At 41.7% G+C, this 14,752-nt stretch overlaps 1 protein-coding gene across 1 annotated transcript in view; it reads left to right on the top strand.

Moving 5' to 3' along the window:
- The first annotated feature begins 6,765 nt into the window (after window positions 1–6,765).
- The window catches only part of SHTN1 (shootin 1), a 110,630-nt gene continuing 102,643 nt past the window's right edge, over window positions 6,766–14,752 (top strand). The window contains exon 1 of the mRNA XM_083363526.1: window positions 6,766–7,035. Coding sequence (XP_083219652.1) covers window positions 6,978–7,035 — 58 coding nt within the window. The 5' untranslated portion in view covers window positions 6,766–6,977. The remainder of the gene's footprint in view (window positions 7,036–14,752) is intronic.

Below are 14,752 nucleotides of genomic sequence, written 5' to 3'. Positions count from 1 at the left end.
AAACCGCACCCATCCCATTGCTGGCAATGGGGGAAAAGTCCCGATATGTCACACAATGTCATGGGTTTGACATACCTGGTTTAGATGTACAGGAAAATGGAGATGGCCATGAAGAAAATATGTGATAACTTTTAGGAAAACATGAAATTTGGCCATTGAAAATTGGATAAAGGAAGCTGTGACTGCCTTGATATTATTTTCTCTTTTTTTATTAGAGGGAGGGAAAGAAGCATAGTGTCAGAGTTTCACAATTCTGTTGTGGTTTACATTAAATAAGTAAAATTCCAGTATTTCTTGTGATGGCTGCTTTCTGATCTACCTCAAAGAGTTTATTAGGTAACCTTATACCATGCATTAAAGGACGCAGTGGCTCAGTGGGTTAGGATGCTGAGCTTGTCGATCAGAAGGTCGGCAGTTTGGCGGGTCGAATCCTGAGTGCCGCGTAACAGAGTGAGCGCCTGTTACTCGTCCCAGCTTCTGCCAACCTAGCAGTTCAAAAGCACGTAAAAATGCAAGTAGAAAAATAGGGACCACTACAGTGGGAAGGTAACAGCATTTCGTGTGCCTTTGGCATCTAGTCATGCCGGCCACATGACCACGGAGACGTCTTCGGACAAGCGCTGACTCTTCGGCTTTGAAACGGAGATGAGCACCGTTGACTGTTTATTCCCAAGAGTAACAATACTCCAAGTCTTGAATGGGGAATTTGTGGACCTTCAGAAAACATTGAACTCTCATCATACCTTGTCAGCATGGCCATTGGTAGGGGCAGGTAAAGCTGAACAAAGCTGGAAGACCACATATTCCTCATTCTTCCTCTAGATATTGTTCTACATGAACAATGCATGAGGTGACCACACTTTTTCTGATCACATTTCTTCTGCTAGTGGAAAAATGAAAGAATCAACACTTAACCCAGTGATGGCCAGTTTGTTGGCACAACCAGGTTAGATGCAAAAGGTAAATGGCACTCCTCAGTTCATGTATTAAAGTAGTGGAAAAGAGAGAGTATAAACCTACAATGGCTTTACACTGGGGATGGGGAGAATAGAGAGGTCCAAGCTCAGTGGAAATAACCCACCTGCATGCTCTGCAGAGATCTAGCACTTTTGCTGGATAATTAAATTCAGTATCTTTACTGATGAAACTCTGCTCAGATGAAAATAAATTTGTTCAACTGATGAAAAGACACATCACAAAATTTTGAGTGCACATCACAAATGTAATGTGTGGTGCTACTCTAAATGAGGAATGCAGTTTTCCTTTGGCTCTAAGCTTCTGCCCCAAGTATTCTGTTATTTTCCATATTCTTCCAGCCACTTTAATCCATCTTACTATTGACTATTATTAATTACTATTATTAATGTATGTAACTAGTTACTTCACAGCCACTTAAAAGGCTGAAATTTTCACCCAGCCAAACCTGGGTGCCATTGCAGATATTTTCTGAGAAATAACTGCAATGGCCAGACATCATAAATCCTCCATCAGAGGTATAGTTATCGTAGAATAGTGTCAATGTCTTTGAATGCCCATGAATGAAGTACAATAGACACCACACTGCTACATATTGATTCTTCAATAGACCATGTTGTAAACATATCAATCCAGTTTGTCTCCAGAACTAGAGATCAATAAAGCACATAAGGCAGCAAAATATGTTGTCCATTACAAATGTATATGAAGTTTGTCTTTACGGCTATTTTTAATAGGGGAATCCTGATTTTCTTGACTAGCATAGTGAACATGCTCCTGGTGGCAGGACCCTGCAGGGAGGGGGCAAGAGCTGTTTAATTCTTCTGGGAAAGATTTTTGCTCCCTAGATTTTAAAGTATTTTTTTAATCATGTTAAGCCTATTTTTAGGGCTCTATACATTTCATTTTTATGCCTTGGTGGAGCAGTGGGCTAATGCCTCCTTAAGTAACACCAGTTGCCTGCAATTAGTGCAGGTTCGAGTCCCACCAGGCTCAAGGTTGACTCAGCCTTCCATCCTTCCCAGGTAGGTAAAATGAGGACCCAGATTGTTGGGGGCAATTAAGCTGACTTTGTAATAATGCCGCTTGGGGTGTGTGTGTGAAAGCCCTAATAAGCAGGCATATACATAGAATGAAGGCTACTGCTAAGCTTGTAAGCCGCCCTGAGTCTTCGGAGAAGGGCGGGATATAAATGGAATTTAAAAAAAATGACCAAAAAAAAATATAAATGGTGATTTTCAGTCACTGTGGTCAAAGAAGAGTATGAAAAGGAACCAAAGAGTGTTAGAAATGGCAAACAGTCCTCAAGTCACAGAAAATCCAGCCATTATGGCTACAAGTTATTTCTAACCATCTATTATACCTATAGGTGTGATTTTAATAATGTGACTCTATGCATATCTACTCAGAAGTAGGCAAAGAAGGTAGACACTATATTTAAAATCTGAAATATGTGTGATGTCAGAATCCATTTATATCACATTTCATAATTGTATAGGTAGAACAACGTGCTATTACTGGGGATTCTGCCATCTCTCCGAGGGGGGGGGGGGAGAGGATGGTTACTAAAGCGATTTTCAAACAACAGGGGATGTTTTAACGGGGGAAGGGAGGGGGACAGACAGATCTGGTTTGTGTCTTCATTTACAACTGAAAAGGAAAGCAATAGCCATAAAACCAAGGAGAGTTCCCTTTCCCATGGAAGGACCTGAAACCTAGCAACTGACGACAGCCTGACCAAATGGATGAGGGGAGGGGCTGAAATGGGAATGGTTTATATAGGATTGAAATGTAACCTTTGTCAGATTCCGTCTTGTATTCCCACAATCGATTCCTTCCTAGTAAACATTTTCCTTTTGGACTAAACTTGCATCCAAGAGTTCTTATTTCCTAAGATGTGGATTGAGGTGGGTCCTGACATGTGATCAATTTGACAGCTTTTGGGAGGTCAGGGATATATTGGGAATTTTGAGGGTATGTTTTATTCAAGATTCATTTATAGAAGGCCTGCCTAATCCTAAACTGGCTTTCATGGTAGGCAATTAGTAGATGTTAGACATACTTTTAACCAGATAAGGTGACAAGCCGGTTAGACACACAGAGGTGATCATTAATTGTCCTATTGAGAGGGTGATTCTAAGAGCTAGAAAAGGCTATCTGAGCAACATAAACTATGATGTGAACCAATGTAGCTGCTTTGCTTTTAGAGAGGGAAGAGGGGCATCTTTGAAGGGTACTGTGTACAAATGTTTCTTGCAGTAAAAATCCTTTGAAGATGTATACTCTCCAGTCACAAAACATTCATTCATCAGAACTATACTTAGCCGTAAGGTGCTCTTTAGGCGCTATGTGTACACTTTGAGAGCAAGCAACTAAATTTCATTTTTAATTTGTGCTATTGTGCCCACAGTAAAAAAAAATGGCAATAAAGGTTATATATCTTTATCATGCTAGTAGGATTTTTGCATAGTCCAAAATCATTATTGCAAATAAATACATTGCTAGAGACTGGTGCTATGCCTTGCACCATGCTAGCTTGCTATTTTTTTTAAAAAAATGAAATGAATGCTTTAAAAGAAAAAAGAAAAAAAGATGGATCTAGAACAGGGGTTCCCAACCGGGGGTGCGAGACGACATTCCAGGCGGTATGAAAAAAATGGTTTTAGAAGTTTCAAAATTATAGTGTATATGCCTAATTCTTTACTTTGAACTTTTGTAAGGGGTGTGAGAATATATCAGAAGCGTTCTAGGGGTGCAGGGTGTAGAAAAGGTTGGGAGCCACTGATTTAGAAGCATGGTAGACAACAAAGGAGGTATCTCGCAATGAATAAGTGCTTCATAAAAAAGTGGAAGACCTTACTATCACCTAATCAGCCTCTTAAATACCATAAAATTGAGCCTAAAAAAATGTTATGATTGCATAGAAGACAATGTTATAGCGGAAGAACAAGCAGGATTTAGAGTAGGAAGATGTAATACAGACAAGGCAATAATATTGTAATTCTTAATAGAGAAATATCTTTGTGGATGTAAAAACACCCTTTATGCAGCTCTTATAGATCTTAGGTTTGCCTGCCTTTCACCATCTAGACTAGAGGGATACTATGGGGAAAAACTGCTAGTTACCAATATTGATAAAACATTCAACAGCAAATATATAAATGTTACTTGAGGTCTAGGTATGGTTCCCAAGGGTAAGCAACAGATTCGATCAGTACAACCAGGAGTGAAGCAAGATTGCATTCTTGCTCCATTACTTTTCAATTTTTAAAAAAAATAAAGACAAATGCCTCAATAAAAATCAATTTCAGCCACCTAAAACTGGTTAACAGAAATATTCCAGTGGTCTTGTCTGGTGACATTGTTATTGTCTGTATAGAAATGAGAAAAAGAGTTCTAAAATCCTTAGGTCATTAAACTCTTTTTGTATATCTGGATGGCTCCAAAGAGAGGGTATCCCTATTTTATATTTCTTTTTCTCTAAAGATGAGTGTTACAATCCATCTGCATTTGGCTATTTGCCCCAAAAGTAATGACATAGTGTAGTTCTTTTATAGTACACAATCAGGGGTTTACTGTTGCAGCGGAGATGGTGCAATCTAACTTATGCAATTTCCTTAATTTGTGCCCTGATGTTATGGCCTCCCTTTGGCTGTTCTTGAAGACCAATACAGGAGGATTCCTTACCTGGGAAGACAATGCTCTTATGAATCTGGACACACAGAAACAACAGAGCATGCATTTCTCCAGTGCTTGTATTAGAGACATTTATACTAGTCTCATTTTACCATTACAGGATTCACAGGACAAATCTACACTCCCCTGCTGCTTTCAGGTTCTGTGCATTGACGTTTGCAATTCATAGTATGATGTCCTGTGCCATAAACTAGACTTAATGAGCCTCTAGTTAGCCGCACTAGAATGCTCTGTAATCTGATGTATTTTTCCACATACTAACCTTTATGCTCTCATACATCCATCTAGTACTCGTATCCCTTTTTTAGAGTCGTTTAGACTCATTTTTATATATAGTTTTTGTTTTAATATAAACTTTGTATCTTCTAGCTTTTCATAATTCTTATTTTTAGACTCTTACGCATGTTCTATGTCTTCCTGGGTCCCGAAAGATAACACTACCTTATTGAAGAGCCCCAGAGCACATCCACTCTGCTGGAGTATACTGGTTGGGCAAAAAACATGAAAGACGGATGATTGATCCCTCATATAGCTGGACCCTATAGCACTTAGGTCTTTATAAATAGCTACACCTTCAACCCTGCATGTGACCACACTGGCAATCAGTGCTGCTTAACGGGAAAGAGAAGCAATTCTGGAAAGTAAAAAAAATAAGGTGCTGCCTTTAACTTTGTGTTAATCCATCAATAGTATGGACTCTTCTAATTATCAAAATTCCAACAAATGATTAGCCAGTATTTATTTATTTAATTAGTTTTCTATACCGCCCTATTCCCGAAGGACTCAGGACGGTTTACAGGGCAATATTTTAAACACAGTATAAATTGAGATAAAAATAGAATTCAAAAGAATTAAATTAATAACAGCCCAACAATAAAACAATGTTAAAACTTAAAACTAAAAACCCCCTCAGTCCAGGCCAGATAGATCGAAAAGCCAGGTTTTCAGGTCCCTATTGTCGATGTACTTCTGAATATGCACTCTTATTCGTTGGGATGTTGGTATTTATACACCGTATATGCAGAGCTGTGAGGAGCTGCATTCTCAAGTCATTCTTGAGGGTCCAAAGTCTGTCCTCTTAGAAATAAATCTTCCTGGATTCAAGGGACTTCCCAAATACTCCGGCTTTAATGTGAAATAAATATATATATATGCGTGTCAAATGTTAACTATTTAGATTACCTTGCTGGGCCCCAAACATGGGGCAAATCTTTTATTTCCTGTTTTCAGCCTATCTTGAAGGCCATCGAACAGGCTGTAGTCACACCGGACAGTTCATATATTTGTGTAAATTACTAACAAAAGAATTAAAGGAGACTGAGATGCATTTCTGAGGGTATGGCTGACTGATGAAGACTAAAGAGTCAGAAATGCATCTCAGTCTCCTTTAATTCTTTGTTAGTAATTTACACACACACACACACACACACACAAACACACACATATATCCCCTTCATTTGTCCTTGTTGTAAAGCGGACGATATTTCAAGCATTTACTCTTCCAGGTAATTCGTCTAGCCATCACTTAAATGTCTCCGCGTAAAAAACTTGATCCAATCGTAGTTTTCGAGTTCACGAAGAACTTTCTTCTACACTCCAGACTGAGCGTATTAGAAGAAAAAAAAAAAAGAAGCGCAAGAGCGTTCTTCCTGCCATATTTAGTAAGGCGGGTGTACTTATAACGATGCTGAACCTAAAGCTCTCTGAAGCCTCCTTCTTAAATAATAATAATAATAATAATAATAATAATAATAATAATAATAATAATAATAATAATAATAATAATAATAATAATAAACCTTTATTGTCAAAGTACAACATGTGTACATTGAGATTAGCTGAGCCTCCCCCTGTGCTCTCTCCCCCCAACACACAGTGACAACAAACCCTCCATCCCACCACACTATGTGAACCAACTACACCACACACCGGCCTCCCAAGTCAACTCTGCATAAGATTACATTACATTACAACCTGCCGCCTGCTTCCCGCTTCTCTGCGACAGGCCCCCCCAAAAAAAAGGCCCGGGCAAGGAGCCGAAGGGGAAGAAAAAAAAAAAAAAGCACCTTGCCTCCGGCGCAAGAATTCTCGCTCTCGCACATGCTCCAACAGAAGCCCGGGCATGTGCAGTAGCCTTGCAGAGAGGCTGCTCAGGGCTCTCTCGCCTAGCGCCCGCCTCAGACCTCGCCCTCTCAGCTCGCATCCAGGTGCGAGGGGCGCCAGACAGCCGCCATCGGGGCGGAGGAAAAGTGGCATTTCCGGGGGCCACTCCGCAAGACGCGGGGCGCGCGGGCCAGAGAGGCGAAATGAGCGGCTCCGAGGAAGAGAGGCAGCTGGAGCTCATCAGCAGCCTGAAAGAGCAAGGTAAGGTTCACACACACACACACACACACACACACACACACACACAAAAAGCGAGGCAGCCGCCGGTCGGAGTCGAACCCTCCACGTCCGGGCAGCGCCCAGCAGCTGCGGGCAGGCTTGAGTGAGGCGAGGCGCTTTTTCGCTTCTGCTCTCGCGCGCGCCTTCCTTTTCGGGGCGCCTCAGAAAAGCGGAGCGGGAAAAAAAAAAAAAAAAAAAAAGGACGCCGAGGCGCTTTCTGGAGGCAACGCCGGAACGGCCTGAAGCAGAGGAGCGTCTGAAGGCAATGTCAGAAAGGCAAAGCAGCCGAGACTTTGGTGGCCAGCCTTTGAGGGTGGGGCGTCACCTCGGAGGCGGCAGACGTGCAGCCCGAGGATCCCGTGTCGAGACAAGCTGTTCGGTGACCGCCGTGCTCTCCTGACGCGGAGATCCGCTGAAGCCAGATTTCTTATGCCTCGATTTTATTTTATCCTCTTGCCTCCTCGGCGCGCTCTCTTGTATTCCTGGGCGCTCCCACTGCAGGAAAGTGTGCAGGTCCACCCACTTTCCTTTCTCAACGATTTCACCGAGCCTTAATTTACTTACTTAGTCAAGACTTCCTTATCAGCTCGGCTTCAGCTGTATTTATTATTTGTTGTGTCGGCTGGCTGGCCTGGTAGTAATAATAGACTCTATCCATTGGTGGATTTTGAAAGTAAGGGATAGGACGAAATCCTATGTAGCATCTAGAACAGCGTTTCCCAACCTTAGGAACTTGAAGATGCGTGGACTTCAACTCCCAGAATTCCCCAGCCAGCTATGCTGGCTGGGGAATTCTGGGAGTTGAAGTCCACGCATCTTCAAGTTCCTAAGGTTGGGAAACGCTGATCTAGAAACACCTTCTCACTTAACCTGCAAAGATGTCTTCCCTCTTCCATTATGAAACTAAAACCCTGTTCACAATTGGGGGAGGGGGGGGGAAATGTGCAGGGAAATTACTTGAAACACAAATAGAACTGAGTGTGTTTTGTTGACTTTGCTTCAGAATTTACCTCTTCAATAGATAATACATCCCTGGATAGGAAATTAAATTTAACTCATAACTTAGTGCTCAGCAGTTTTTAATGCTTGAGCAATCCAGCCTTTGATGCTTTGGGCTACAACTCTGAAAATGGAAGTATCCTAACTTGTGAGATTAGGGAACAGGCAGATGGTTAAGGGAGGTGAGGTGCTCACTTAGTGACAAAATAGTGTGACTACAAACCAGCTGATCTACCTCAAGTTGTTTGTGATGATAGCCCTGGAAAGGAACAAAGAGCAGCTTTGTTCTCCTTAGGAAAAAAAATAAGTAGTATTAATGAGATTTACCAGTACAATTCACCAGTACAATTTCAGCATTTTTTCTGATTTCTTGCCGTCTTGTGAGAGTTAAGTTCATTTTAGACAACTCTTCATGGCAATAATAACTCTGTGAGTTTCAGTTAGCCCATTCTGACTTGATGCCATGTTGTTTTGTCTTCTTGGTCAACTGTGTATGGCACTTAACAGAAACAACGTTCATTAAATCAAACATAGACCAATAAACCAATGATGGAAACTATTTTTGGCCTAAAATTTTAATCCTAGTCCAAGCATTGACATGAACCCCATACAAATTTTAGGCGCGGTTTTACATCATCTCTTAATTATTCATGGAGTTTTCTAACACCCAAATTCTCAGCTGATCTTATGTAAGCCTGCAAGTGGAAGGGACAATTCCTTTCCCAATAATGCAGTGCTGAGAAGATTGGATAGGAAACTTTTCTGTTTTGTTAGTGCTGAAAAAGAGGTGCCTTTTCAAAATTCAGGCAGGGTGGGAAAGGCATAAGTATAGGAGAAGAAGAGAAGAAGATAGGCTTAAGATAGGCTTAAGATACTCCAGAAGATAGGCTTAAGATACAGAAGGATCTGAACAGACTCGAACACTGGGCACTATCTAACAAAATGAAATTCAATGGTGAAAAAAGTAAGGTTCTACATTTAGGCAGGAAAAATCAAATGCATAGGTATAGTATAGGTGGTACCTTGCTCAATAGTAGTAACTGTGAGAGGGATCTCAGAGTCTTAGTAGACAATCACTTCAATATGAGCCAGCAGTGTGCTGCAGCTGCCAAAAAAGCCAACACAGTGCTAGGCTGCATTAACAGAGGGATAGAATCAAGATCAAGTGAAGTACTAATACCACTTTACAATGCTTTGGTAAGGCCACACCTGGAATACTGCATCCAGTTTTGGTCACCACGATGTAAAAAAGATGTCGAGACTCTAGAAAGGGTACAGAGAAGAGCAACAAAGATGATTAGGGGGCTGGAGGCTAAAACATATAGGGAACGGTTGCTGGAATTGGGTATGTGTAGTTTAATGAAGAGAAGGGTGAGGGGTGACACGATAGCAGTGTTCCAATATCTCAGGGGCTACCACAAAGAAGAGGGAGTCAAGCAAAGCACCTGAAGGCAAGACAAGAAGCAACGGATGGAAACTAGTCAAGGAGAGAAGCAACCTAGAACTAAGGAGAAACTTCCTGACAGAACAATTAACCAGTGGAACAACCTGCCTCCAGAGGTGGTGAATGCTCCAACACTGGAGGTTTTTAAGAAGAGACTGGACAGCCATTTGCCTGAAATGGTATAAGGTTTCCTGCCTGAGCAAGGGGTTGGACTAGATGACCTTCAAGGTCCCTTCCAAGTTTATTATTATTATTATTATTATTGTTGTTGTTGTTGTTATTATTATAGAGAAGACAGTTCTTCCCTTGCTGTAAAAAGTTGTGAAAAGGTTACTCTCCAATATCTTGAACTGAACTGTGATCTTTTGCAGGCAAACTAATTGTTCTTTTAAGCTGCAACCTATCTTAGGGGTCTTTAATTTGAAATTTGCAGAACAGAGTCTCACAAAATAATTGTTATAATGGCGTGGCCAAAATAAAACTTCATTTTTCAATAAACAAGGAAAACACTAGGTTGTAGCTACCCATAATTTTCTTTTTAAGAATTTTGGATTTGATCAGGCATAGAGATATCGTTTAATTGGGTGTTTTGCTTTGCAGTGTGCTGGCTTCCATTCCAGCTGCCTTTCAGCATTCTGAATCAGTTGAGATGCTCTACCTTCACCAAAAAATTTTTGTGTGTGAAATTTCTGGGAACCTTGGGATTTCTATGCAGATTTTGCACGTGGATGGATCTCTAATGAAATAATACTTCCGATTATTAATAACTTAAACATAATCTAATACAACATAATGCAAGAAGTTGTGCTCTGAAAGATTTCCAAATGTGACTGAGCTTTTTATTGTGATAAAGTAAGGAATTAAGTAGAATAAAAACATAAGTAGAAGAAAAACTCTTCTACTTAAAGATCTTAAAGATCTTCTCAAGGAAGCTCCTTAAAGGTACAGGTAGTCTTCGACTTATGATGGCAAATGAACCCAAATTTCTGTTGTTAAGTGAGACATTTGTTAAGTGAATTTTGCCCCAATTTTATGACCCTTTTGCCATAGTTAAGAGCATCACTGTGACACAGTTGTTAAGTGAATCTGGCTACCCATTGACTTTGCTTGTCAGAAGGTGGCAAAAGGTGATCACATGAACCCCCTCCTGGACACTGCAACCCTTATAAATGTGAAACAGTTTCCAAATGTCTGAATTTTGATCATGTGACCAGTGGGATGCTGCAACGGTGGTGTGAAAAGTGATCATAAATCACGTTTTCTGTGCCCTTGTAACTTTGAACAGTCATGTGATGACTCAGGGCCCCAAACAGAGGCAAAGCAGTTGACTGGCAAGGAAAACAGTCTTTTAATCACTGCCCAAGTTCTCCAAAAGCTCCCACGTAAGCTGGCAAGAGTTCAGCAAATGCACACAAAGGCAAGACAGATAACACAAAAATGTGAACAGTCCTTTTAACCCTCGGCTTGCCTGCAGTCTGCAAACAGAGAGACTTAGAAATGTCTTCTGTGGTTGTGAAGCAGGAACCCACCGGTCCGGATTTCAAAGTGTCCAGGTTAGACAAGAACACAATTCACTATCTCAAGCTAACACGTCTGTTCCCGGCGAATGCCCCACCCCACAGCGTCTCTTTATATCTTAGTCCCCAGGTGTGCCTTGTGAAGTGGGGCAGGACGCTCTCCTCCTGAGCAATTGAGCCTGCCTCCGTTGTTCTCTCCTCTCTGCTCTCCTTGCTTCTCGCCTGCACTCTGCCTTTCCTGTTCCACACCTGAAGGGCCCTGGCCTGCCTCAGCCTGCTTTTCCCTACAGGCCTCCAAAGCCACAGACACCCACTCCCGGGCCTCAACAAAGCACTCCATGTCTTCCTCAGAGTCAGGCTCGGACAGAGGCATGACAGGTCACTAAATGAAGTGTTGTAAGTTGAGGAATACCTGTACTGCTCCAGCCTTAACCCTAGTGAGCATTCAGCCTGAATATGTTTGGCTCAAAGGGAGGCGGACTGGAGCCATGTGTATCCCACAAAAATATCCTTGCATTCCTTATTTCTGAAACTTTATGTGTTATATTTTTTAAATAAGAATAAAAATAAAGGAAGCCATTAAAAAGTATAATATACATAAAAATAGCGCAAGTATAAAAAGGTAAAAGGTTATTGCACTCTAGCCTACATATTTATTAAGAGTTATCTTGCATTGCTGCTGGTAAAGTGTCAAGCCCAGTTTAAGATATAAGATATTAAACAATAAAGGCCATTTGTTTGTGATCCAACCAGTGAAATTACTTTGGAGAAGTAAATTGGAGAAGTAGCTAGGAGAAGCTTTATTTATGGAACTTTTTTTGCAACGGAAGTATGGTTGTCTGCCATATCTGGCATCTTCAGATATATCTCAGCACGTATCTATTTACTTATACATGTATAGGATGATCAGTGGTTCTAGGGTCAGTTTGCTTCTTTACATTTTTAAAATGAACATTGTTTTAATCCCAGTGTTGCTATTCTTTTTGAATAAGGGACAAAATATGTGTCATGACATCATTATACAAAAAACACAACTTGTGTAATTGTATTGTGTCATTCATAAGAACAGTGTTGCTGGTTGACAATTGACCTTGACAGTTGATAGACCATATCCTTGACCAAGCAACAAAGGGAAAATATGACTTAAGTACAAAACAAGAAGGAAACATGTTCAAAAGACTAAGGCAGGCACCTCCCAAATTCACATGGCTATAAGGTGTGTGGTGGGGGAAATAAAGCAAGTCAGACTTGCAAAGTTCTGTTACTATAGTCAATATTTAATAAAAGTAGTTTTAGCTAAGTAGAGTTGATCTTTTGGTTTGGTTTATAGCAGTGTCTGTCAGTCCCATTATTGTATGATATGCCCATGTGTCAAGAAATTAAAAGATGCTTGCTCCTGGGGAGGAAAGCCATGGCAAATCTAGACAGCACACTAAAAAGCAGAGATATCACCCTGTCAACAAAAGTGCGTATAGTCAAGGCTATGGTCTTCCCAGTTGCAATGTATGGCAGTGAAAGGTGGACCATAAAAAAGACTGAGCACCAAAGAATTGAGGCCTTTGAACTGTGGTGCTGGAGAAGACTCCTGCGAGTCCCTTGGACTGCAAGGCGATCAAACCGGTCAGTCCTAGAGAAGATCAACCCTGACTGCTCTTTAGAAGGCCAGATCCTGAAGCTAAAACTCAAATACTTTGGCCACCTAATGAGAAGGAAGGACTCACTGAAGAAGAGCCTAATGCTGGGAAAGATTGAGGGCAATAGAAGAAGGGGACGACAGAGAATGAGGTGGCTGGATGGAGTCACTGAAGCAGTAGGCGTGAGCTTAAATGGACTCCAGAAGATGGTAGAGGACAGGAAGGCCTGGAGGAACGTTGTCCATAGGGTCGCGATGGGTCAGACACGACTTCGCAGCTAACAACAACAACAATGCCCATGTGTCTGTTATTTTAACACAATCTCAGTTGTAAGTCCATACTTATGCTGTGTATGTAAAGAGATTGAGTAGAATTAATGGATGTCATCCTGGTCAAACACAATTTTCATCCTTTGGTAATTTAATATCTTATATGACTATTGTCAGAAAGGCACTGTAATGTATTCCATATATTTATGGAAAATTTACCATAGAGTGCTCTTCAGATATATCAGAAAACATTAATATAGAATGATTAATAGTAGCTGTCTTTTCAGACAACTTGCTTGATGTATGAATGTTGGGTTTCAGTAGAATGTATTGGGTACACAGTGTTAGGAATTGTAGTGCAGAGGTCTCCTTGTGCTACCAAGGAGTTGCACAGACAAGGAAGGGTACTGAGAGTAGTAAGAGTCACACAGTACACTGAGTTGTGAAAACAGAAAGTACTTTACTTTTGAGGTGGTGTAAAAACAAAATGCACGGTCAAAAATTAACAGTCCAGGTCATACATAATAGTAACAGTCCAAGGAGTATTCCAAATACAAAGTCTTCTTACCAGTCCAGAGGTCAATACACAGTTCAGGTTTATCACAGTAGTAAACCAACAGTACAGCAAAACAGCAATAGTAGAGTGAGCAGTGGATTCAGAGAGAGAGAAGCTACGTTCCTACCTCCCTCTTATGGCCATGAGAACACTTACACACCCATTGGTCAATTAACATCTTAAAGTCACAACATCATAGTTTATATATTTTCAACCCAACTAGGTAGGCCAGACATGTCAAACACAAGGCCCGGGGGCTGGATCCGGCCCGCGAAGTGGTTTCATGCGGCCTGCGAAGCCATCCTGGAAACAGTGAGGGAACGGCCCCCACTGCCTTGGCCCTGGCCCAGAGACCCTCCTTCTGCCAGAGACCCTCAGATCTGTCCCACTCCTGCCCAGACCCTCATAGGCACCCTTGATGCCAATGATGTAGAGCTGGCCATGCCCACCCAGTAGGCCATATGGACTCTAGCCACGCCCACCCAGTAGGCCACGCCCACCCAGCCCACGCCCACCTGGCCCCCTGAGGGCAACTGCAATGCTGATGCGGCCCTCAATGAAATTGAGTTTGACACCCCTGATGTAGGCTATCACCATATGACTAACACACAGTTAGCAAGGCTTGTTCTCATCCTACCTAATACCTGGATATGAAAGGTCCTATCATTTGGTACATGATTTGTGGCTTTACATACAGGACAGAACGCCCAGAGTTGAATTGGAAAGACTTAATGCCATCTCTATGATGATGTAATAAAATTTATTTATTTAATAATATTTATATACCGCCCTTCTCCCGAAGGACTCAGGGCGGTGAACAGGGCAAGAATAAAAAATACAAAGTTACAAAAGTTAAAAAAAGAATTAAATATATGCCCACTAAAAACAGTAAATACAATATTAAAACAACAATAACCCCCCCCCCCACCAATCCCCCATCAGGCCAGGCCAGCTTGTTCGAATAAGTATGTCTTTAGATCGCGACGAAAGGAGCGAAGATCGGGCGCCATCCGGAGCTCAACCGGTAACTGATTCCATAGCTCCGGGGCACCCACAGAGAAGGATCTCCTCCTGGGGGCCACCAATCGACATTCTCTGATCGGTGGCACCCTGAGGAGGCCCTCTCTGTGGGAACGTACAGGTCGAAGGGAAGTTGATGCCGGCAGCAGGTGTTCCCTAAGGTACTCCGGACCCCTGCCATGTAGGGCCTTAAACACCATTACTAGTACCTTGAATCTCACCCGGAAGACAACTGGCAACCAATGCAGCTCACGGAGCAG

This window comes from Vipera ursinii, assembly GCF_947247035.1.
Source record: "Vipera ursinii genome assembly, chromosome: 5".
NCBI classification, from domain to species: Eukaryota; Metazoa; Chordata; class Lepidosauria; order Squamata; family Viperidae; genus Vipera; species Vipera ursinii.
The sequence above is the reverse complement of the archived record's forward strand: the minus strand, read 5'-3'. Positions and strand labels throughout refer to the sequence as shown.